A 22,239-nucleotide genomic window follows, 5' to 3' on the forward strand; every position below is an offset into this window, starting at 1 on the left:
TTCTCACCAATTGTTTTTATTCACTGATGTCTTATTATTTTTTTTCTTTACAGAATCCAGAACTTGGACCAGAGCTGCCAAGGGACGTATGTTTGCCAGGCCCATGGACCATGGGGACAGGCCCAGGCCAGTGCCCAGCTTGTTGTCCAAGGTAGGACGGTGGCTTCAGGCTTCTGCTAAGAGCAGGGGACAGAGATGAAGGGCACAGGGACCATATTCCCCAAGAAACCCCTTAAATGTGTACAAATAAAGAGAATTATTCGATTGTATCTTGCTTTCGTCTAGCACAGAGTGAGGGGGCTTGACAAATATTGCAAGGGAGGGGGGAGGAAGGGAGATGGGCGGAGTGAGTGGGTGCTCAGACAAACCAATGAAAATGACTGCGGATGCACAAGTGAGTAAAACGAATGAACAGAGAGCAAACAAGTGAGCGCGCTAATGAGTGGATGCACGAAAAAGCGAATGAAATGCTGAATGCCTCGGGCTCCAGTGCTCACCTTTTCTGGGGCAGTCTGCGGCCTCTCTGAGCCCAGGCCTGCAGCAGGCTGGCCTCACTCTGTTCTGCCTCATCCTCCCCCAGCTCTGCCCTCTGTGCTCATCAACATCCGGACCTCCGTGCAGACCGTGGTGGTCGGCCATGCCGTGGAGTTCGAGTGCCTGGCCCTGGGTGACCCCAAGCCTCAGGTGACATGGAGCAAAGTCGGAGGGCGCCTGCGGCCTGGCATCGTGCAGAACGGAGGCATCGTCAGGATCGCCCACGTGGAGCTGGCTGACGCAGGACAGTACCGCTGCACTGCCACCAACGCCGCAGGCACCACCCAGTCCCACGTGCTGCTGCTCGTGCAAGGTGAAGGCTGGCAGGGACCTCTGCGGGGCCGGGGAGCGTACAGGGGCTGCTCTCACGCCATCTCCTGCCTTACCTGCACTGCTCCTCCTTCCTGCTCTCTTGGGGATTTTCAATTTGGTGTATTTAGGGAGCAGGTTTCATAACAAGCAGGTGCAGCAGGGGATAGCAGTGAGTGTTCCTCTGGGGCAGCTGGAACTTGCAGGGAAAAGCTATGCCATGGGGCATCAAGAGGAAATCAGATAAGTAGTCTTCACCTGCTGGAGCTCCTGCTCTGATGAGGAAGACCTACAGCTCAGTCTGATGGCAGAGACAGCACAAACACAAAACAGACGTAAAAGACAGTAAAACATGGACGATGGATGATGCCAGGCAGACACAATCTGTGTGTTCTTCAAAGGCTATTCTTTTTCACCCCAAGCCCTATGACTTGCCCCAAACTTACCCACACTGCCCTAGTACCCCCTTTTCAGGTCCCCAGAGGGCTGCACAATTTTCCACCCAGGTGTGTTGAAGAGGCTCGGTCTGTGGAGTCAGTTGGACCTGTCCCTGAGCCCTGGCTCTGCCTGGTTCCACCTGTGCAACCAGGAGTGAACGGCCACAGTTTCCTAATCTGTGAAATGGGGACATAGTGCCTCCCTTCCAGGGATGGCATGAGGATTAAACGAGTCAGAACACAGGCTGGGCTCACAAACGGTTGGTGTCATCAGGTTGATGGCCTGTGTCTCCTCCTCCCCTCTCAGCCTTGCCCCAGATCTCAACGCCCCCAGAGGTCCGTGTGCCCACTGGTTCTGCAGCTGTCTTCCCCTGCATGGCCTCTGGCTACCCCACTCCTGACATCACCTGGAGCAAGGTAAATGCTAGGCAGGGAACCAGCAGGTGTACCTGAGGGGCAGGGACCAGGTCTTCACCATCTCGGTGCCCCCAGGAGCTGGCCCAGGCTTGGCCCAGAGTTTGCGCTCCACGTCTGAGGGTGGGCCCCAGGCAGGGATGGGAGACAGGCCCCGTGGAGGTGTGGGCCAAGGCCAGGGTTCAAAGTGCCAGTGTGTTTGCAGCTGGATGGGAACCTGCCACCCGACAGCCGCCTGGAGAACAACATGCTGCTGCTACCCTCGGTCCAGCCCCAGGACGCAGGCACCTATGTCTGCACCGCCACCAACCGCCAGGGCAAGGTCAAAGCCTTTGCCCATCTGCAGGTGCCAGGTGAGACCACACACCCCGGGATAGGCGGCACCCTGTCCGCCACCTTGTGGGTGGCATCTTGAACTGTGCTTTCTGCCTGCAGAGCGGGTGGTGCCCTACTTCACGCAGACCCCCCACTCTTTCCTGCCGCTGCCCACCATCAAGGATGCCTACAGGAAGTTTGAGATCAAGATCACCTTCCGGCCTGACTCAGCCGATGGTGAGCAGGGGAGGAGCTGACTGGGGGTGCCCGGGGCTGGGGATCTCCGAAGTCATTGCCATCAGGGTATGAGCCCTGGCAGCCCCCAGTCCTCAGCCTTCCCTGCCCCAGGGGCTCCAGGCCTGCCGGGCCTCCCCCTCTGGCTCTCTCACGCCTCCTCTTCTCCATTCCCTCCTCTGTGATACCTGCACCCAAGCCTCCCCCGGTCCCTCTGCCATTGATGCAGCAACCCCCAGTCCTTCTGTCCCATCTCCCTACTCCTGTCTCTGCTCCTTCCTCCTTTTCCCCATCTCTCACCCTTCCCTCCTCTCTCTCTCTCTCTCTCTCTCATCTGTCTCCTCCCACCTCTTACGGGTCTCTGACTTTCACTGTCCAGGCCTCCTCCTCTACTCGGGTGAGTCTCCGCCTCCCTCTCCTCCTTCAGGTAGACCCTACAGTGTAAGTGAAGCAAATTCAGCTTCTTTCTAGGGGCTCTCAGCAAGGCCCTAATATTTAGGGCCCCATCCTGAGAGTGAGACGCCCTGGCTGTGTGGGGTGTGCTGGAGGGAAGGGCAGCAGTTAGTGAGGGGAAAGGCTCACAGGCTTGGGCCATTCGTTCCGGGGCTGGGCAGACAGGGAGCCCGTAGCTGGACGGGAGGCCCTAACACAGCTATGCCCGCCCAGGGATGCTGCTGTACAATGGGCAGAAGCGGATCCCAGGGAGCCCCACCAACCTGGCCAACAGGCAGCCCGACTTCATCTCCTTCAGCCTTGTGGGCGGGAGGCCCGAGTTCCGGTGAGACCCTCGCCCTCCCAGTTTACAGGGGAAGCGGTGCTGGGGGACTAGATTGCGGGACTTTCGTCAGGCACACACCACCCTGGGCTGAGTTGTATGACGGAGGTTCTGAAAGAAGGAGGAGGTGTGGCCGTTACCCTCGGTGATCCCCCGTGCTGCCGGGGTCAGCAGAGTGCGCCAGCCGGGTGGCGGAGGAAGCGGCCTCAGACTTGCACACAGTTGCGGCAGAAATACAGCGATGCTGAGTGTGTCCTTCCAGGGTGGGACTGCTGCAGGCCAGAATTCATTCATTCATTTATTCATTCAACAGTTTTTTGCTGAGTACCTACTATGTGCCAGGCACTGATACAAACAAAACAAATCAAGTTCTGGCCCTTGTGGGAATGTATATTCTAGTTGGGGAAGACCAGCCACAAAGAAGGAAAGAAACAAGGTCATCTCAGAGGGAGGAGTGCTCAGATGAACAGTGAGGCCAGGTGCTAGGCTGTAGGGCCTAGAGCCAGGGGCACTTGGAGCCCCGGGGGCTGCTCTGAATAAGCTCCCAGGGAAAGAGTGTAGGAGAAGAAGAACCCCTGGGGAGGGGCAGGGGTAGGGTGAGCTGGGGGTCGTGATGGGGCGAGAGCACAAGGCAGGGAGAGGAACTGGAGCAGGATGGCAGGGAATGGCATCGCCACCTTTGCCCAGCCCGGGCTCCCTGCCCAGCCCTTCCTACAAACCCCATATCTGCTCTCTCCTGCTCTGGCCCTCCCTCCCACCCCGCGGAGCAGGTTTGATGCAGGCTCGGGCATGGCCACCATCCGTCACCCCACACCGCTAGCACTGGGCCAGTTCCACACCGTGACCCTGCTGCGCAGCCTCACCCAGGGCTCCCTGATCGTGGGCAGCCTGGCCCCGGTCAACGGCACCTCCCAGGTGAGACCCAGCCCCGTTCCTCTATTCCTAGCCCCTCCCCACCTCCGCTCAGCCTCTGCCATTCCTGACTTACCCCCTGTCCAGGGCAAGTTCCAGGGTCTGGACCTGAATGAGGAGCTCTACCTGGGTGGCTACCCCGACTATGGCGCCATCCCCAAGGCAGGGCTGAGCAGCGGTTTCATAGGTGAACCCCCTCCCCACCTTCAGCCCTGGCCAGACCTCACCTGGCTGGCAGAGCACCTGGGAGGGCACTGCAGGGTGTGGGTTGGAGCTGGGCAGGCCTCCCAGCACCCCTGCCTTGGCTCATCCTGCCTGCCCGCCCCCCAGGCTGTGTCCGGGAGCTGCGCATCCAGGGTGAGGAGATCGTCTTCCACGACCTCAACCTTACAGCGCACGGCATCTCCCACTGCCCCACCTGTCGGGACCGGCCCTGCCAGGTAATCCAACACCGCACACTCCTCCCGGCCGCCCAGGCCGCTGTCCTCAGCCATGGCCGGCCCTGGTGGGGAGTGGGGAAGGGCCAGAGTGCTCTCGGTCTGACTTCCGGGGGCTGCTTTGCAGAACGGGGGCCAGTGCCAGGACTCAGAGAGCAGCAGCTATGTGTGTGTGTGCCCGGCTGGCTTCACCGGGAGCCGCTGTGAGCACTCGCAGGCCCTGCACTGCCACCCAGGTGTGTAACCCACCCTCTCCATCACTGCCACTCCGGGCTCTTCCCTCTGCCCGTTGCTGCCCCGTCATATCCACCCCAACTGCTAACTGTACTCACCACACTCTCTCCGTCTTTCCCGAGTACTTAACCACTCTTCCTGGATTCTGATTTCCATCACTGCCACCCTAATACCCACCATGCCTCCCATCTCTGCTACCCAAGCACTCGTCCCCCCTCACTGTACCCGGACACTCCCCCCAGCCCCAATCACTGCTCCCTGGTACCTACCACCTTCCCATCTGTTACCAAGGCACTCACCCCACTACCCACCACCCAGGTACAGTCTTTCAAGAACAAAAGAGTCACTCGTTCACTAGCCCCCTTGCTCTCTCCCTGCCCAGCCTCTTCTGGCCCCACCCTTGCCCGAATCCATTCCTCCTCCCTGGTCTCCCGATGCAGCCCTCGCAGGCTGGCCTGGCCCTAAGTAGCCAAGGCCCCTGGGGTGCAATAGGTAGAGCCCTGGCATCAGGACCCCACCGTCTCCCAGGCCACCTCAATGTCCTCCTCATTGGCCTGTGTGTCCCCCAGAGGCCTGTGGGCCCGACGCCACCTGTGTGAACCGGCCCGACGGCCGAGGATACACCTGCCGCTGCCACCTGGGCCGCTCAGGGATGAGGTGTGAGGAAGGTAAGTGGAGCTGGGCCTGAGACCCCCAGGAATCCCAGTAAGGACGGGAGAAGCTGGGCAGGGCATTCTGAGGCCATGACAGGCGCTATGGATGATAAAATTATTCCAGAGCCAGAGGGCCTCAAAGTCACCTGGCCAAGCTTCATGCCCAGCCTGAATCCCGTACACAAGGGCCCCAAAAGGGAACCCCATCTAATTGGAGAGCCAGCCTGGTCTGTAGTGCTGGGGGCAGGGTGCTTCTAGGCTGTTGCAGCCATTGTCCAGCTGGTCCCGAGCCTCTAGGACTGGAGAGTGGGGTGGGCAGGGGTCCCAGAGGAAGGCTGCATAGTTGGAGCCCTCCCAGGACTCTGGCGTCCCCACTGCCCTGGCTGATCTGTGGCTGCTGCAGGTGTGACTGTGACCACCCCTTCCCTGTCGGGTGCGGGCTCCTACCTGGCTCTGCCTGCTCTCACCAACACGCACCACGAGTTACGCCTGGACATTGAGTTTAAGCCGCTGGCACCTGACGGAGTCCTGCTGTTCAGCGGGGGGAAGAGTGGGCCTGTGGAGGATTTCGTGTCCCTGGCGATGGTTGGCGGCCACCTGGAGTTCCGCTACGAGTTGGGGTCAGGTAAGCACCGACAACAAATGCAGTTGAGCTGTAGGCACCAAGCTCCGTGCCCCCCTGGCCCTCCACACCCCCAGGAGGCGGGAGGAATAAATTCTGAAGTCAGACCAACCGGAGTCCCGTGTTCTTCGCGTTGCTTCTCTGAGTGTGACCTGAAGCGAGTCTCTAGACCTCTCGGGTTCCTCTGGGACACTGGGGGGCTGAAGGAGGTTCCCTGTCTGCTCAAGTTCCTGTAGGGGGTGGGACAGGGCAGAGGGCCGTCCGTGTGCCAACCCTGCCAGCGTCCTCCCCAGGGCTGGCCATTCTGCGGAGCTCCGAGCCCCTGGCCCTGGGCCGCTGGCATCGCATGTCCGCAGAGCGTCTCAACAAGGACGGCAGCCTGCGGGTGAACGGCGGGCGCCCTGTGCTGCGCTCCTCACCCGGCAAGAGCCAGGGCCTCAACCTGCACACCCTGCTCTACCTGGGTGGTGTGGAGCCGTCCATGCAGCTACCCCTGGCCACCAACGTGAGCGCTCACTTCCGCGGCTGCGTGGGCGAGGTGAGCGACTTCCAGACGGCAAGCGGGGAGGGCGGGGTGATTTCCCTCCGCCTGCAGCCAGCCCAAGGCGCTTGGGATCAGAGCCTCAGTTTCCTCCTCTGTAAAATGGGGATAATTACACCTGCTTTGAAGGTTGTAGTGAGGAGGGACTGCACTGATGGATGCTCCTGGCGCACAGTAGACCCTCGACTTTGGTCCTCCCCCCAGACCCTAGAAACCCACGTTACTGCTCAAGTTCCAGCCTGGGCTCCCAGCTACCCTCTGCTGCAGTCTTCTCTCTGCTGGTACACCCGTGCTTCAGCCTCCTGCCTTCTTCGAGTACCTTAGTGTCCCTATGCCCACAGGTGTCAGTGAATGGAAAGCGGCTGGACCTCACCTACAGCTTCCTGGGCAGCCGGGGCGTTGGGCAGTGCTACGACAGCTCCCCGTGTGAGCGCCAGCCTTGCCGCAATGGCGCCACGTGCATGCCCACCGGCGAATACGAGTTCCAGTGCCTGTGTCGAGATGGCTTCAAAGGCGAGGGAGCCTGGCCAGGCACTGGGAGGGAGGGGTGGTGGGTGGTCAGTGGCCACTCCAGCCCATGCCCACTCGCCTCTGCCCTGGCCCACAGGAGACCTCTGTGAGCACGAGGAAAACCCCTGCCAGCTCCGTGAGCCCTGTCTGCATGGGGGTACCTGCCAGGGCACCCGCTGCCTCTGTCCCCCCGGCTTCTCTGGCCCTCGCTGCCAACAAGGTAACTGCCCCAGCTTCTCTCCACCTCCCCCTTGGGGCGCTGTGGCCTGACACAGCCCACCGACTGGACCCTGCCTTTCCCCACAGGCTCTGCACATGGCATAGCGGAGTCCGACTGGCATCTTGAAGGCAGTGGGGGCAACGGTACGTACTTGCCGTGACCAGCCAGAGGAGCTGAGCAGGCTTGTCCCTCCCAGGCTTTGGGTCTCTCAGCCCCTCTTCCAATGACCCCACCCCTCCATCCTGGCCTCTGAACAAAACAAGCCCAGGTGAGAGGCTCCCTGGGCACAGAGAGACAGAATAAGAAGAACACAGCCGCGCAGAGCTGGGTCCTGCCCTATGCTCACTGCCTAGTGACTTTGGGCAGGCCCTTGAACCACTTTCACTTCTGTACCCTCCTCTGTATTCGTGCATTCCAGCAACAGACATGTATGTGTGCCCATCCTTGCCCTGGGAGCAGTAAATATAAGATGCGTAAGGCAGGACCCTCATTCTCAAGGATTCCACAATCTGTTTAAAAGCAATGATAATGATTTGCAAAAATGAATATTTATTGAACATTTACAGGCCCTGTGCTAACTGCGTTATAGATACATATCTTATTTATCGCTAATATAATAGGAGAGGTAGTGGCATGGTGGATAAGAGCCTGGGTTCAAATCCTAGCTCTACCACTTACTAGCTGTATGACTTGGGTGACTCACTTAACCTCTCTGTGCCTCAGTTTCCTCACGTATAAAATAGAAAGAAGTAACATCCTTCCACAAGGCTTTGGATAAAATTTTGTGTGAGAGTAAAATTCTTTAATGTATTGTAAATGCTTAGAACAATGTCTGATCCAGAGTGGGCACAGAATGTTAGCTTTTGTTAATATTATAGCAAAGACATAGGGTTGTTACAAAGATCCAGTTAAAAATTATGTTTGTAGCTGGATGTGAAACTTCCTGCATGGTGACTGGCAGATAGTAGGTGCTTGGTAACTGTTAGCTGCTAACTTCATCAGCTGGTGGAGGGTGGCAAAGTGTCGCCTACCCTGGTAGCTGCCAGGCCCCAGGGACCAGCACTGGTGTGGGATGGCTTTGAGCAGGTAGGGCTGGGGATGTTATAGCCACACACACAGTGTGGACGATGCAGCCGAAAGGTCTGGGTTGCCATCCAGGCTTCCCACTTCCTGGGCAAGTCACTCATCCCTGAACCCGTCTTCCCGTCTGTAAGATGGAAGGAGTACAAAGGTTCAGAACCGTTTATGTGCCACCGACCTAGATGACCAGCTGCCCCAGTTTGCTCAGGACTGAGGAGCTTTTGCGGATGTGGGACTTTCAGAGCTAAAACCAGGACAGGATCCGGCAAATAGGGATGGTTGATCACCCTACCTGGACCCTACTGACTGCATAGAATGAAATACATAGGATTTCAAAGGAAATCAATTGTTCTGAAAGAAGGTTATCAAAATATTTGAAGTTTTTTGCGTCTTTATTAACGCATTAAATACAAGATCTAGTGTTAGGGTTAGGGTTAGGGTCATTAGTCCCAACAGCTACCACAATTGCAATAAGCATAAACAATGTTTTGAAATATTTGCAGCTACTGTAATGCAATAAGGAAATCTTCCATTGGTGACCGAGTCACAGGCCCTGCTACTCCTTCAGTGTGTTGCCTACCTGCGTAACTAAAGGAACTGCTAACCTTCAGGGAGAAGTGAGCAAGGCTAGAACTGTAATGTTTTCACAGCCAAGTTCGCAGGCCTCTGAATTCTGCCCCAGCCCCCTTGGGTCTCCAGGGACTGCAGGTTCAGAGCCCTGCAGTAGTACAGGTCAGGGTGGAGGTGGGGGTCAAGGGCACCGATGCGGGATGGATGCTCCATGTGGGTGAGCAGGTGTCCCAGCATCGCCCCCACTCCCCCAACAGATGCCCCCGGGCAGTACGGAGCCTACTTCTACGATGACGGCTTCCTCGCCCTCCCTGGCCGCATCTTCTCCAGGAGGTGAGAAGAGAGTCTGTGGGCCCAGGGTGGGGAACGGGAATCTGGGACTTCTGCCCTCTCACCCACTTCCCCCGCACCACAGTCTCCCTGAGGTGCCCGAGACCATCGAGCTGGAGGTTCAGACCAGCACGGCCAGCGGCCTCCTGCTCTGGCAGGGCGTGGTAAGTGTGGACGTCCCGCCCAGGATCTCAGGGTTCCCAGCCCCCTGGTGGCCACAGAAGTGGGAGAGAGGAAGGAGGAGGCCGCAGCTGTCGGCAGCCCCCAGAAACCCTGTGCTTCTCTGGCAGGAGGTGGGAGAGTCCAGCCGAGGCAAGGACTTCATCAGTCTTGGGCTTCAGGATGGGCACCTTGTCTTCAGGTGGGTCCTGGCACCTGACCCTTCCTCTCCCTTCCCTCAGCCCCCTTACCCTTCAGTGGCTTCCCCTCCGGTCAGCCCCATGCCCCCCCCCACAAGAAGCTGCAGCGCCCAGTGCCCCAGCTGCACACCACCACCACCGTCCCACACCCCCTCCAGTCCTGCCCCCTGCTCACACCCTCTTGGGCCTGTGTGACTGCAGCTACCAGCTGGGCAGTGGGGAGGCCCGCCTTGTCTCTGAGGACCCCATCAATGATGGCGAGTGGCATCGGGTGGTGGCACTGCGGTAAGGGAGCCCCCCGGGCACTAGGGCGAAGGGCCCAGAGTCCTGGACTGGGGCAGGACAGCCCCCACCATGCGCAGGGAGGCAGGCATTGAGCTCTGGGGAGACAGAACTTGAAGCCAGGGTCAGGGGAGAGCCCGCGGAGCACAGACTTCCAGGGCAGGACAGAACTCCGTGGGGGGTGGGCACACAAGCACCCTAGGGGATGGACGAAGCCTGGGTGGGGTGCTAGGAAGTTGTGTTTGTGGGACCAGATCTCTCATCCAGCAGAGGGAGGGGCAAGAAAGAACTCAGGGAGCAGGGGGGCACACTGCTCTGACTGGAGTCTCTGTAGCAAAGGGAGGGGGCTCTCACTGGGTTGAGAAGGACGGGGGATCGGTGGTGAGGGGCCTGATCCCGTTCCACTGCAGAGAGGGCCGGAGAGGCTCCATCCAGGTGGACGGAGAGGAGCTGGTCAGCGGCCAGTCCCCAGGCCCTAACGTGGCAGTCAACACCAAGGGCGGCATCTACGTCGGTAAGTCTTGAGCTCAGGCCTCGGTCCAGGCCTGGGGCCGCTCCTCCAGGTAGGGGAGGGCCCGGGGCTCCGGCAGAGCTAGAGCACGGGGCCTTCCTCCCCCCCACCTCCTGGAGCTGACAGGCCCCGCCCTCTCCCTTCCCCGCAGGTGGAGCCCCCAACGTGGCGGCGCTGACCGGGGGCAGGTTCTCCTCGGGCATCACGGGCTGTATCAAGAACCTGGTGCTGCACTCTGCCCGGCCTGGCACCCCGCCTCCACAGCCACTGGACCTGCAGCACCGCGCCCAGGCGGGGGCCAACACACGCCCCTGCCCCTCGTAGGCACTGCCTGCCCCACACGGACTCCCGGGCAGCGCCCCAGCCCCACAGCGTCGACTATATTATTATTAATATTATTATGATGAATATTTTGTAAGAAACGGAGGCGATGCCACGCTTTGCTGCTACTGCCCTGGGCTGGACTGGAGGGTGGGCACGCCACCCCACACAGACACACCTGGGCAAAGCCACAGGCTGCTGGGCAGGGCGGGTTGCGTGGGAGCAGGTGCCTCAAAGGCTCACCAGGACTTGGGGTCGGGCACGGTGGCTGAGCAGGCTCAGAACTGCCCCCACCAACAGAGCCCCCCAAGGTAGTACTGGGCTGCCCGTTTCTTCAGCCCTTGGGCAGCCCTCATTTCTACAGGAGCCAACCTCGGCTTCCAGCCTGGAGCCTCACCAGCTACCCAGAGCAGAGGGCATCGCAGTGGCCTTCGCCACCCTCCTCCGGGTTGGGAAAGCTCTTTAGTGCTAACTGTGGTGCAAAAGGCAGCTCACCCCTGGGCAGGCAGACCCCAGCCCTGCCAGCCCATGTCCCAGCCCCCCTCCACCTCCGCCTAGCCAGCCAGGCCACCTGCCCCTGGCAGCCTCCCCCCCTCCCACCAAGCCCTCCTGGCCTGCATCCCTCCCACCCCACACCTAGCCCAGGGCCCCTGCCCTGAGGGGCTGCAAGGGAAAGCCCACCCCAACTCTTACCAGGAGCTGCTACAGGCAGAGCCCAGCACTGAGAGTGTCTCCCTGCCTGCACCAGGCCACGTCCCCCCACTGATCTGGAAGTGAAGGCCCAGGGCACATGGGGGGAGGAGAGCATTGGTGGTCGGAAAGAGTTAATGCCTTGGGTAGGGGAGCCGGGACTCATGACTGGGAGGGACAGGAAGGGGGCATGACAGCCCTGCCCCATCTGTGGTAGCCCGAGGGCCCAACTGGGGGCAAGCGCCCTCCCCACCAGCAGCCCCCAGATGTGGGTCCGGGGCGCCTGGCCTCTGTGTCCTAGAAGGGACCCTCCTGTGGTCTTTGTCTTGATCTTTCTTAATAAACGGTGCTATCCCCGCCAGGGCTGTCTCCTGTGTCTTTGACCACGACTGGACTCGTGGTACCTGAGGGTGGGCCAGGATGGGGCAAAGCAGGGCAGGTGAGGTCCGGGAGTGAAGCAAGGCAGCTTCAGGTGAGCGAGGCCCCTACTCCCTGCCCTTCACTGATCCAGCCGAGTGCCAGTCACCATGCAAGTTGCAGGGTCAGCTGCCTCCTGTGGCCTTCACCATGACCCTGTGAGGCAGGAATCATCCCATTTTCCAGAGGAGCAGACTGAGTCTCGGAGGGTTATATGATCTGCCCAAGGTTAGACAGCCCTGTGGGGGGTGGGGGCAGAACCCAGGGACTGTCTGACCCCAGAGCCCACTCTCCTTCCTCTGATGCCCACAGCCTCTCTAAGGATGAACCCCCTGACCCTGGAAGCCTGGCTCACTCAGCCGCAGGCCCCCAGGGGCCACCTGGCCAGGACATGTGTAACAGATGGTGCACACCACCAGCCCACCAAGCCAGCCGGCTGGAGGAGCAGCAGCACGAGAGGAGGCCCATGAGGAGGCCAGCAGAGGCTAGGAACAGCGAGGAGGCCAGCGCCACCCCCGCAGCCGGGGGCCTGTAGGAAGAAAGAGTCCACTCAGGCCTCAGCCTGGGCCAGCTGCCCCCACCCATCACTGGAGAGGGACAAGTGTGATCTCGGCGGCAGGAGCGGCAGCGGGTGATAACCAAGAGCCATCTACCTTCCAGAGCTGCATCCTGTCGTGCAGGGTCCCGGCGTGCTGGGGGGCTCCGCTCAGCTGCAATCCCCAGGGGGCCCGCAGACCCACGAGCTGGGGGAAGAGTCAGGGGCCGGGAGGTACCATCATCCGTACTCCCTTCCTGGCTGGGCACCGGAGAGGGACCGGCAGTGGGAAATAACAGCTCTAACACACGGAGATCTGCCCCTTGCAGGGTATGATTATGTCTTGTTTAATCCTCCCAAAACCTCTTAGTGTTAGTATTTTTATTTTACAGATAAGAGAAGTGAGGCACAGAGAGGTTAAGTCACTTGCCCAGATCACACAGCTGGAAGTGACAGGGATGGACTTGAACTCACAGTCTAGCTCCAGGGGCTGCGGTGGATGAATGGAGCTACTTCTCAAGGAGTAATGCTGTATTGAGCATTTTCTGTGCACCAAGCACCATGCTCTGTGCTGGACCCTTCACCCACAGGATTTCACTTAAAGTTCATGACAAATCTGAGAGGTTAGGTTTATCATCCCCAGTTTACAGATAAGGAAACGGAGACATAGAGAGGTTCATTCTTCCACTCATTTGATGAGTATTTTTCAGTCACCTGCTACTATACCCCAGGCATTACTCTAGGGACTGGGGGATATGACGGTGAGCAAAATAGACAAAAACGTCTCCTTGGAGCTGGCATTTTAGTGTGAGGCGACACAAAACACAAATTCTACCGTGTGTCAAATGGAGATAGGTGCTACGGGGAAAAATTAAGCAGGGAAAGGGACAGGGCATGTTGGCGAGGGGCAAGGTTGCTATTTTTCTTTTAATTGAGGTAAACTATACAAAACAAAATTTCCCATTTTAACCATTTTTAAGTACAGTTCTGTAGTATTAAGTCCATTCATATTGTTGAGCAACCATCAACACCATCCATTCTCAGAACTGTTTTCATCTCATAACACTGAAACTCTGTACCCATTATTAATAACTCCCCATTTCCCCTCCCCCCAGCCCCTGGCAACCATCATTCTACTTTCCGTCTCTTTGATTTTGAGTACTCTAGGTGTCTCATATAGGTAGAATCACATAGTATTCGTCCTTTTGTGACTGGTTTATTGCACTCAGCATAATGCCCTCAAGGTTCATCCATGTTGTAGCATGTGTCGGCATTTCCTTCCTTTGTAGGGCTGAACAATATTCCATTGTGTGGACATACCACGTTTTGTTTACCTGTTTTTCTTTCAATGGACACAGGGTTGCTTTTCTTTTTTTTTTTTTTTTTTTTTTTGGCTGCACAGCTTGTGGGATCTTAGTTCCCCGACCAGGGAACCCGTGGCCCCTGCAGTGGAAGCGCGGAGTCCTAACCACTGGACCGCCCAGGGAAATCCCAGGGTTGCTATTTTTAAACAAAGGGGTCAGGAAAGAGCTCATGGAGAGGGTGAGGGTTAAGCCAAGACCTGCAGAAGGCAAAGGAATGAGCATGTAAACCTCTGGGAAAAGCCTTCCACGTAGAGGAAAGAGCTAGTGAGAGACCAGCAGCAGGACAAGACTGGAGCGTGGAAGGAGCTGCCAGGGGCCGGAGTGGAGGAGCTGATGGAGCAAGCGGGCAGGTGGGAGGAGACGAGCCAGGTCACTCAGGGCCTGGGGGCCCCTGGGAGGCTTGTGTGGGCTGAGTGAGGAGTGAGGAGGGTCCTGCGCACAGGAGTGACGTGATTTGACTTAGTGTTTTAAAAGGCTCCTCTGGGGAATTCCCTGGCAGTCCAGTGGTTAGGACTCCACGCTTCCACTGCTGGGGGCCCAGGTTCAATCCCTGGTCCGGGAACTAAGATCCCGCAAGCCGAGGGGTGCGGCCAAAAAAAAAGAATAAAATGCTCCCCTGGCAGGAGAGCTTAACTCCCTGCTAGTGTGTGGGCTGCGCGTGGTGACTTCCTCTCAAAGAGGACAGTGTGGAGAGAGGAGACAGAGTAACAGCAGAGAAACTGACAAACACAGCCTCAACCCGGTGACCAAGGCCAACATCAACATCCGTGGATCATGTTGGGGAGTGATCGCGTTGGTTTGGCCTGGTGTGCACTTGACCTCTGTGATCTTCCTCCTCATAACCCACGACTGCAGTCTTATCATGAGGAAAACGTCAGATTAATTCCGACAACACTGATAGCTTGGTTATGGGCTGAGAGGGAGAAGGGAGTAAAGGACCACTCAACCATTTGGGCCTGAGCAACTGGAATTCAAAGCTGCCACTGAGTGACAAGGGGACATGGGTGAGGAGCAGGACGCAGGGCAGGCCGTGGATCATGAGTTCAGTTTGGGGCAAGTTAAGTGTGAGACCCGCCTGCACAGACACGTGGAGATGTCAGGTGGGGAGGTGGTTATATAACTAGTGTTCAAAGACGAGTCCAGCTGGCAATACGGTATAAAGGAGAGCGGGGAGGGAACGGGTGTGGCAGCTGGAGGACAGGACATGGGGCCCGGGCCTCTGGGCACAGAGCCTAGTGTCAGGGAGGAGCCTGAGGAGTGGCTGGGGAGGGAAGTGTGTGGGCTCCCGGGAAGCTGGGTTTTACCCCTCAGCCAGGTGCATTTTTGCAACAAACAACCTGTTCAACAGGACATGGCAACCCTGACTGGGAGTGGGGCATATCCAGATTCCTAAGAAGGATAATCAGGGGTGATCTAGTCTGGTCCCCTCTGTCCATCCACAGAGGTCATTCCTGGTTATGTCACTCAGTGACTCTATGACCTTGGGCAAGTCATTTCTCCTCCCTAGGCCTCAGTTTCCCCATCTATAAAATGTGGGAGTCAGGTTGGATCAACGGTTTTCAAAGTCTTGAAGTTCAAACTCAAGTCTTTCAGTGGGACATCAGTCAGCCACGGCCCAGGCCTCCCACATCCAGTTAAGTAGAGCATCTCTCCTTGTGATGTCTGGGGCCTCTGCAAGGCTCTGTTTAGGAAAAGCTTCCACCACTGAAACGACATTTGGAAGCATCTGGATTCGATCACCATTTGAGCTCTAACTTCTTCTGGTCCTCAGGCAGTCTGGTCTGAATGGATTCCCCACTACTGTGCTTCACCTTATCCTCTCCTGCCGCACCCGTGCCTCCAGCCTCCAGCTTCTAACCCAGATGCTCAGCAGGGCCCAAGCCACCCCTGTCACTGACCTCTGCAGTTGGCTGCTGGCCACGAAGCCTGGTCACTGCCATCGCCACAGTTGTCCATGCCCCAGGGATCGCACACCAGGCTCGGGGGGATGCACCTGCTGTTCTGACATCGGAAGTAGGCACAACAGGATCCTGGGGTTGAGAGGGGAGGCACAATGAGGACCCTGAGCACCACAGAATGTTTGGCCCTATGGGGAGGGAATGTGGGAGGTGTGAGCAGGAGAGGCTGTTTCCATGTGCGGGCAAATGAGAGTATGGATGAGACAGGTGTATGATCGTAAAGATGATGATGGGGATGGTGATGATGATGATGATGATGGCAGCTAACATTTATTGAGCTCCTATTCCAAGCCAGGCGTGGTTCACATCCCAGCTCATTGAGTTCTCACATTAACCCTGTAGGGTCAATACTGTTATCAATCCCATTTTAGAGATGAGAAGACTGAGGCACAGGGAGGGTAGGTCACTAGACCAAGGCCACACAGCTTGTATCTAAGCAGCAGGATAGGAATTCAGCCCCATGCTCATGAGCACTGTGGCACCCAGTGTGTGTGAGTGTGTGTGCACGCGTGCGTGCACGCAGCCTATGGTAGCCCAGCGACCTGAACACTCCAAGCTCATCCCGGCTCGTGGCACTGCACCTGCCATCAGCCCTGCCCGTAACTGCATGGCTTGCTCCCCTCAGGTCTCCACTCAAATGTCATCGTGTCGGAAGGCCTGCCCTCACCTCCACGTGAGAATGGCATACCACCCCTCCCCCACCACCACTTTATCCTGATTTGGGTTCCTCTGCAGCACTTACCACCTCTGCAGATTATGGATTTGATTGATTCTTTGTTTATGGTCTGCCTCCCCCACTAGAGTGTCAGCTCAAATGGGGCAGGGACTTCTCTTTCATTCACTGCTGCATGTATCCCTGGAGCCTAGAACAGCACCTGGCACAAGGGCAGGTACTCAATCTTTGTTAAATGAATGAATAGGCACACAGGTGACAGAAGGGTATGACTTGGTGCACAGGGTGTGGCAGACAGGTTGGCTTACCCAGCACCCCATTCTGTGGAGAAAAGCTGGTTCAGGAGGGACTGACCAATACCATGGCTCAGAGGTGGACATGGGAATCAGAGCATTCCATTCCTGGCCCCGGGAACAGACACATGGCCCATGTGACTAATCAAATTTGGCCCCGAGGACTTTTGCTAGAACCATAAGAAAAGATCCTCGCGGTTCCCTGGCAGTCCATTGGTTAGGACTCAGCTCTTTCACTGCCGGGGGCCCAGGTTCAATCCCTGGTCTGGAACTGAGATCCTGCAAGCCGCTCGGTGCAGCCAAAAAAAAAAAAAAAAGTGAGAGAGAGAGAAAAGGTCCTCGCTCTTTATTTCACTGAGGTGAGAGTTATAAGGGGGACTGTGGGCTTGGAGCTGCAGGGTCACCTTGCTGCCAAGTAGAAAGAGGAACTGGAGCTGCCTGAGATGGAAGCCAAACAGACCCAGTGCAATGCAAAGGGAGAGAACAAAGAGATAGAGCCCAGGTGGCATTACTTGATCTCCTGAATCCAGCTATACCTGAACGAACACCTTAATACCCCAGTTATACGAGCCCCCCAAATTCTCCTTTTAAGCCAACTAGAGTTGGGGTTTTTTCATGTGCAAATGAAAGTGAATGCTCTAATTTATAAAAGATGTGCAAGGGTAAGAGTGAATATCTACGAGAGAGAAAACACAAACAGTAATCCAAGTAAAAAGTGGTAAAAAGTGATCCAAGGAAGCCAGAGTTGTGACAGGGCTTCGCCACTGCCGCCTGCTTTTGAGTCCAATCCTGCTAAACACAAAGCAGCTGCAACATGCTTGGCTTGCACCTCACGGAAGGTGAGAAAGGGAGGGAGGGAGGAAAGGAGGGAGGGAGGGATTGATTTCCAATTAGCCTGTGAGATCTGCTTGCAAAACAATATAATAGGACCCTTGGCACGCTACAGCCCACAGGACCCCAGGCACCATCAGTCATGAGCCCAAAGACACACATGAGACAGCAGGGGGTGCTGTCTGACCAGCTCAGGTTGAAGGGCTGTCCAGGGCCTGGCATGTCGAGGTCTAGCTCCCGGTGAACCTGTGTTGGCTCTCAGAGGCCCCCCTGTTCTTGCCTTGAAGTGCTCACAACCCCATGTTTAATTCTCCAGTCTGGATATTTTGCCAGCGAGGGCGATGATGCTTCTCCGAGGTTTTGGAAACTTCTGGGCTTTGGCAGCTCCTCTGCTGAAACATCAGTGAGTGTCTTCAGTCCTGGGGAAACCTGCTGGGACTAAAGCCTTGACTCAACTGGAGCAGAGGACAAACTCCAGCAGTTAAAGCCCAGCTCCTCCACCTGTGAGCTGGGAGTCCTGTGGCACTTCACTCAACCTCTCCAAGCCTGTTTCCCATCAAAAAATACGAGTGTAGGAGCACTGGCCCAGCAGAGCTGCTGTGAGAACAGATGAGATCTGGCATGCGAAGGGCCAAAGGCAATGCTCAACGAGGGATTATTATTAATTTCAGTTCCCTTTTCTTGCCTAAGTGGGTTTCTGTCACTTACAGTCACCAGAGTCCCAACTCTCGGCCCCTCTGCAATCGGGTGGACCCAGGACAGAGAAGCCAGTGTGTGAACGTGAGAGTGTGTGAGTTGCATGGCAGTGTGCAAAGTGGTATTGTGTACGATGAGGTGTGCATGAAGTGAACTGTGTGTGGGAGAGCGTGTTCAGTACGCCAGGCCTGTGGGTTGGGTGTTTCAGTGTGTGTGGTGCAGGTGGGTGTGCCAGGTGTGTGTACGACGTGTGAGTTGTGCACAGGTACAGTGTGTGTGAGGGGGGTGGGTGCTGGAGTGTGAGGTGTGTAAGTGTGTGGGAATCGTGTGGGAGTGGGAGCTGTGTGTGAACAGGTGAGGGGCTGGTCCGTGCATCCATGGAAGTCAGGTTTATGGAGTTGGCTCTTTGGGTCTGGACCGCCCCTTACTAAAGCCGCTGACCCTGCCGCCAGGCCCCAGCCCCTGCCCTCTCTCAGGACCAGCCCGCACCCACCCAACCGGAAAGAGGAGACTTCGCCCACGAAGTCCACGCGGGGCTGGCGGCCTCTGGTGACCAGGCGCAGGCCCAGGAAGTCCCCGGAGGACGCCACCGGCCCAGGCATGGTCAGGCCGCAGAGCCGGGCCCCCAGAGGCCGTGGCGCCCCCGGCGGGCCCTCGTAGAACTGCAGGTAGGCCCCGGGGGCGCAGGGGTCCTCCGGCGCCGGGGAGGAGGCGTTGGGCGCCGGCGGGGTCAGGCTGTAGACCAGGAAGAAGCGAAACTGGAAGCGGATCCTGTCTCCGGGCGCCGCCGCCAGCATCCAGAGCCTGCAGTCGGTGTCTGGGGCCACGAAGTAGAAGCGGCGCGAAGCGGAGTGCGAGCGCAGCAGCAGCAGCCCGTCCCCCTGCCACGTCTGGCCACACAGGTCCACCAGGTCGGCTGCGGCGAAAAGCACGGACCCTGGAACCACGCGGTCCCGTTCCAAGCCTGGCCCTGCCCTCTGCCCGCTGTGTGACCCCCCGAGTGAGTCACTCAGCCTCTCTGAGCCTCAGTCTTCTTGTCGGGAAAATGGGGATGATTGAACAATGTCAGAATTTTTGTGAGGATTAAAAAATGTAATTCAAGTCCTCAATCTCGTATTCAAAAACCCTAGGATGTGTTTCAGAATTTTTCAGATTTTAGAAAGATATATAATATGTTGCAGCCCCAAATGGAGTCTGCCACAGCCCTCCACGATCAAACACATTTTCTAGAGCAATTGCACAGAACATTTACCCTAAGTAGGACAAATACAGACTGTAAACAGCCTCCTGTCAGTTCAGGTCAGGTGTTGCCAGTTAGCTAGCTAAGAACAAATATTGGCGGTCAGAGCTTTTCATATTTTGTAGTGGAAACTAAAGGATTGTGGACACGTATGGGTTCAGTGCTTAGGCTAGCGCCTGGCATTTAAGGAGCATTACGGAAGTGTTATTCAAGGATGGGGGAGGAGATTTCCTGGCCTTCCCTCCAGTGGTTAGCACTCCGCACTCTCACTGTGGAGGGCCCACGTTGGATTCCTGTTCGGGAAACTAAGATCCCACAACCCTCGCAGTGCAGCCAAAAAATAAAAGGATGGGGGAGACACAGTTGGGCACCTGCCCAGCCAACAGGCATTCCCTGTTTCTCCTTGCTAAGAGAAACTTAATTCCCCTCAATTATCAGGAAGGCCCCCTGGTCTTTGGCCTAAACCAAGCCTTGTAATCCTAATTCTATTTGCCAGGTTTAGGGATTGGCCTGTGAACTGATTCTGGCCAATGAGATTTAAGGAGAGGTTTGCTGAGGGTTTCTGGGAAAGGTTTTCCTCCCTGATTTAAAAAAAAAGAGAAAAAAAAGAGGGAGAGCTGTGTGATGAGGAGCCTCTTTTTCTTCCTGCTTTTGAAAGCTATTGACTGAGGATACGATGCCCAGAGCTGTAGCAGACATCTTGCAAGGATGAGGTCATGAGAATTATGGAGGAGCCCTGACATGGTTGAGCTGCTGAATTAACCATTTCTGGACTCACCTATGGCCTCTCTTCTTAAGTGAAATAATAAATGTCCTTATGGTTTAAGCTCTGTTTAGTCTGGTAACTGTTACTTACAGCCCAGAACATCGTCACTGGTACAGGGTTGTTGTGAGGATTAATGAGATAATGTGTAAGTACTCAAACCATCTGATTTTTGTAAGGATAGAGAGAGAACAGGACGTGGCTTTTCTGGTGCATGGTAGGGGCACCAGTGGTGCTTGAGGACAAGCCGGGATGTGGGTCTTCGGGGGAGAAATTCTCCGTTAGGGCTCAGGATGTGGGAGCATCTTCTCATATCTGTGCAGACCTACTAAAGCCAGAACCTGCCCTGGAGGCACACGGGACAGGCGGAGGTTTAGAGAGTGGGTGAACAAGCACCTTCTATGAGCTGGGCACTGTCTATGTGTCTTGCATGGTTTATCTCACCTTATATGCACAATAATAATAGTCCCTTAAGGCAGCGGTCCCCAACCTTTTTGGCACCAGGGACTGGTTTTGTGGAAAATAATTTTTCCACAGACGGGGGTCGGGGGGGCTGGGGATGGTTCAGGTGGTAATGCGAGCGACGGGGAGCGACGGGGAACGACGGGGAGCGACGGGGAACGACGGGGAACGGCAGATGAAGCTTCGCTCGCTTGCCCACCACTCACCTCCTGCCTTGAGGCCCGGGTCCTAACAGGACGCGGACTGGCCCTGGGGGTTGGGGACCCCTGCCTTAAGGGGCAAGGGCCTATTATTCTTTCCATTTTACTGCTGAAGAAACCAAGTCTTAGACAGTGGGAACAGTAATGTCGAGGGTGTGTATGTGAACGCAGGGCCATCTGACTCCGAAGCCCACAGTGTTTCCCGGTGCCAGACTGCCCCACCCGCCCCCAGACACCTGCTTCTGGGTGACTTGGAGCTCCAGCCACCCAGAGGGGTGGGGGTGGACTTGAGGGTGCCAGCCAAGACCAAGCACGGGGTTTCCCAGTGCCCCCCAACTCAAGGGATCCCAGCTCATCAGGGTGAGTGCTGATTGAGGAAACACAATCTCAAAGGGTGGTGGGACCTGAATCTCCTGCCTGCCCCAGCCAAGCCACCTCGTACTCACCTGTGTGCAGCGCAGACGCAGTCAGGGCAGTTGCCCCCAGCAGGAGCAGCCTTTGGGGCAGCTGCAGAGGACAGGCTTCCGTCCAGGCCCTCCTGTGCCCAGCGATGGGGAAGACCTACAGAATCTTCAGTGTGGGGTCTTTGGGGAGACTGGGGTATAGGGGCCTGGTTAGGCCAGTGGAGGGATTGGCAGGACACAGGGAGCAAGGGAGGCAAGTTTGCCAGCTCCTCTGGTCTCTTCAGTGATGTTTGTGCTCCCTGTTCCAGATCCTTCTTCAGATCAGGATTGTGTCTAGGGTTGCCATGGAGATTTGGGACTGGGGCTGGAGCCTGGGCAGAGAAGGCGGGGAGGATGTCTGCTCATCCCCTGCCAGACAGGAACCAGGAAACTCAGATCTGGTTCAGCCACAGGGCTTCTGGGAGGGGGACCCACAGCCTCAGAGAGCTGCTGCCTTTCTGGAGAAGTCGGCATTTTAGGGCTGAGCTTAAGGGAGGCCCAGGACACCAAAGGGCCTCTCTGAGGGCCTAGAGAGGCAGCAAGTGGTGAATGAGCACTGGCCCAGGAGTCTGCCCTATTTTACAGACAAAGTATTCCTGCCTCAGGGCCTTTGCCCTCACCGTTCCTCCACCTGGGGTGCTCCTCTCCCATGGAGGTCCATGGCTGGCTTCTCCGGGTCATTCAGATTTCGAGCTCACATGTCACCTGCTCAGACCACATTTCCCTGACCACTTCTCAGTCTGAATTAGTGTTCTCCCTCCCTGTCACTCAGTCCTATGTCCGCGAATTTATCTCAGCACTCACTGGAATTACTTCGCGTATTTATATCCATCTTGTATGTATTGTCCATTGACCGCCCCCTACCCACTAAAATTGTGTTGTGTGAGTGTCTTGTTGTTCTCTGAAGCCCTAGGTCATAGAACAGTGCCTGGCACAGAGCAGGCATCCAGGAAGTAAGAACGAATGTGTGGGGACTTCCCTGATGGTGCAGTGGTTAAGAATCCACCTGCCATTGCAGGGGACACAGGTTCGAGCCCTGGTCCGGGAAGATCCCACATGCTGCCGAGCAACTAA

At 56.8% G+C, this 22,239-nt stretch overlaps 2 protein-coding genes across 4 annotated transcripts in view; one reads left to right on the plus strand and one right to left on the minus strand.

Annotated features, from left to right (window-relative positions):
• The window catches only part of HSPG2 (heparan sulfate proteoglycan 2), a 101,137-nt gene extending 89,486 nt beyond the window's left edge, over nt 1-11,651 (plus strand). For all 3 annotated transcript variants that reach the window (XM_061184775.1, XM_061184777.1, XM_061184776.1), the window contains 22 exons: nt 54-151; nt 581-847; nt 1,588-1,697; nt 1,900-2,047; nt 2,130-2,246; nt 2,910-3,021; nt 3,789-3,933; nt 4,018-4,117; nt 4,261-4,370; nt 4,495-4,603; nt 5,171-5,269; nt 5,658-5,879; nt 6,170-6,414; nt 6,759-6,930; nt 7,025-7,147; nt 7,234-7,290; nt 9,055-9,130; nt 9,213-9,291; nt 9,418-9,488; nt 9,688-9,771; nt 10,179-10,282; nt 10,431-11,651. In XM_061184775.1, the coding sequence (XP_061040758.1) occupies nt 54-151; nt 581-847; nt 1,588-1,697; nt 1,900-2,047; nt 2,130-2,246; nt 2,910-3,021; nt 3,789-3,933; nt 4,018-4,117; nt 4,261-4,370; nt 4,495-4,603; nt 5,171-5,269; nt 5,658-5,879; nt 6,170-6,414; nt 6,759-6,930; nt 7,025-7,147; nt 7,234-7,290; nt 9,055-9,130; nt 9,213-9,291; nt 9,418-9,488; nt 9,688-9,771; nt 10,179-10,282; nt 10,431-10,603 (2,821 nt within the window). In that variant the 3' untranslated portion in view covers nt 10,604-11,651. The remainder of the gene's footprint in view (nt 1-53; nt 152-580; nt 848-1,587; nt 1,698-1,899; nt 2,048-2,129; nt 2,247-2,909; nt 3,022-3,788; nt 3,934-4,017; nt 4,118-4,260; nt 4,371-4,494; nt 4,604-5,170; nt 5,270-5,657; nt 5,880-6,169; nt 6,415-6,758; nt 6,931-7,024; nt 7,148-7,233; nt 7,291-9,054; nt 9,131-9,212; nt 9,292-9,417; nt 9,489-9,687; nt 9,772-10,178; nt 10,283-10,430) is intronic.
• Nucleotides 11,652-11,917: 266 nt separating this feature from the next.
• Nucleotides 11,918-21,826, minus strand: LDLRAD2 (low density lipoprotein receptor class A domain containing 2). Its single transcript, XM_061184072.1, has 7 exons — nt 21,786-21,826; nt 21,169-21,260; nt 18,551-18,973; nt 15,505-15,636; nt 12,361-12,543; nt 12,045-12,143; nt 11,918-11,946 (listed from the first exon to the last, which is right to left on the minus strand). Exons 1-7 carry the CDS (start codon nt 21,824-21,826, stop codon nt 11,918-11,920), a joined length of 999 nt encoding a protein of 332 aa, XP_061040055.1.
• Between the last annotated feature and the right edge of the window lie 413 nt (nt 21,827-22,239).

This window comes from Eubalaena glacialis, chromosome 3 (genome assembly GCF_028564815.1).
Source record: "Eubalaena glacialis isolate mEubGla1 chromosome 3, mEubGla1.1.hap2.+ XY, whole genome shotgun sequence".
Taxonomy (NCBI): Eukaryota; Metazoa; Chordata; class Mammalia; order Artiodactyla; family Balaenidae; genus Eubalaena; species Eubalaena glacialis.

Excerpts from the sequence above, each read along its gene's own strand:
- LDLRAD2 (XM_061184072.1), bottom strand. The coding sequence starts at position 21,826 with ATGGACCTCCATGGGAGAGGAGCACCCCAGGTGGAGGAACG. Across the intron at positions 12,144-12,360 it reads ACAGGATGCAGCTCTGGAAG|CCGGCTGGCTTGGTGGGCTG; the intron begins GTAGATGGCTCT and ends CTGCTCCTCCAG. Across the intron at positions 11,947-12,044 it reads GAGTGAGCCAGGCTTCCAGG|GGCTGTCTAACCTTGGGCAG; the intron begins GTCAGGGGGTTC and ends CACCCCCCACAG.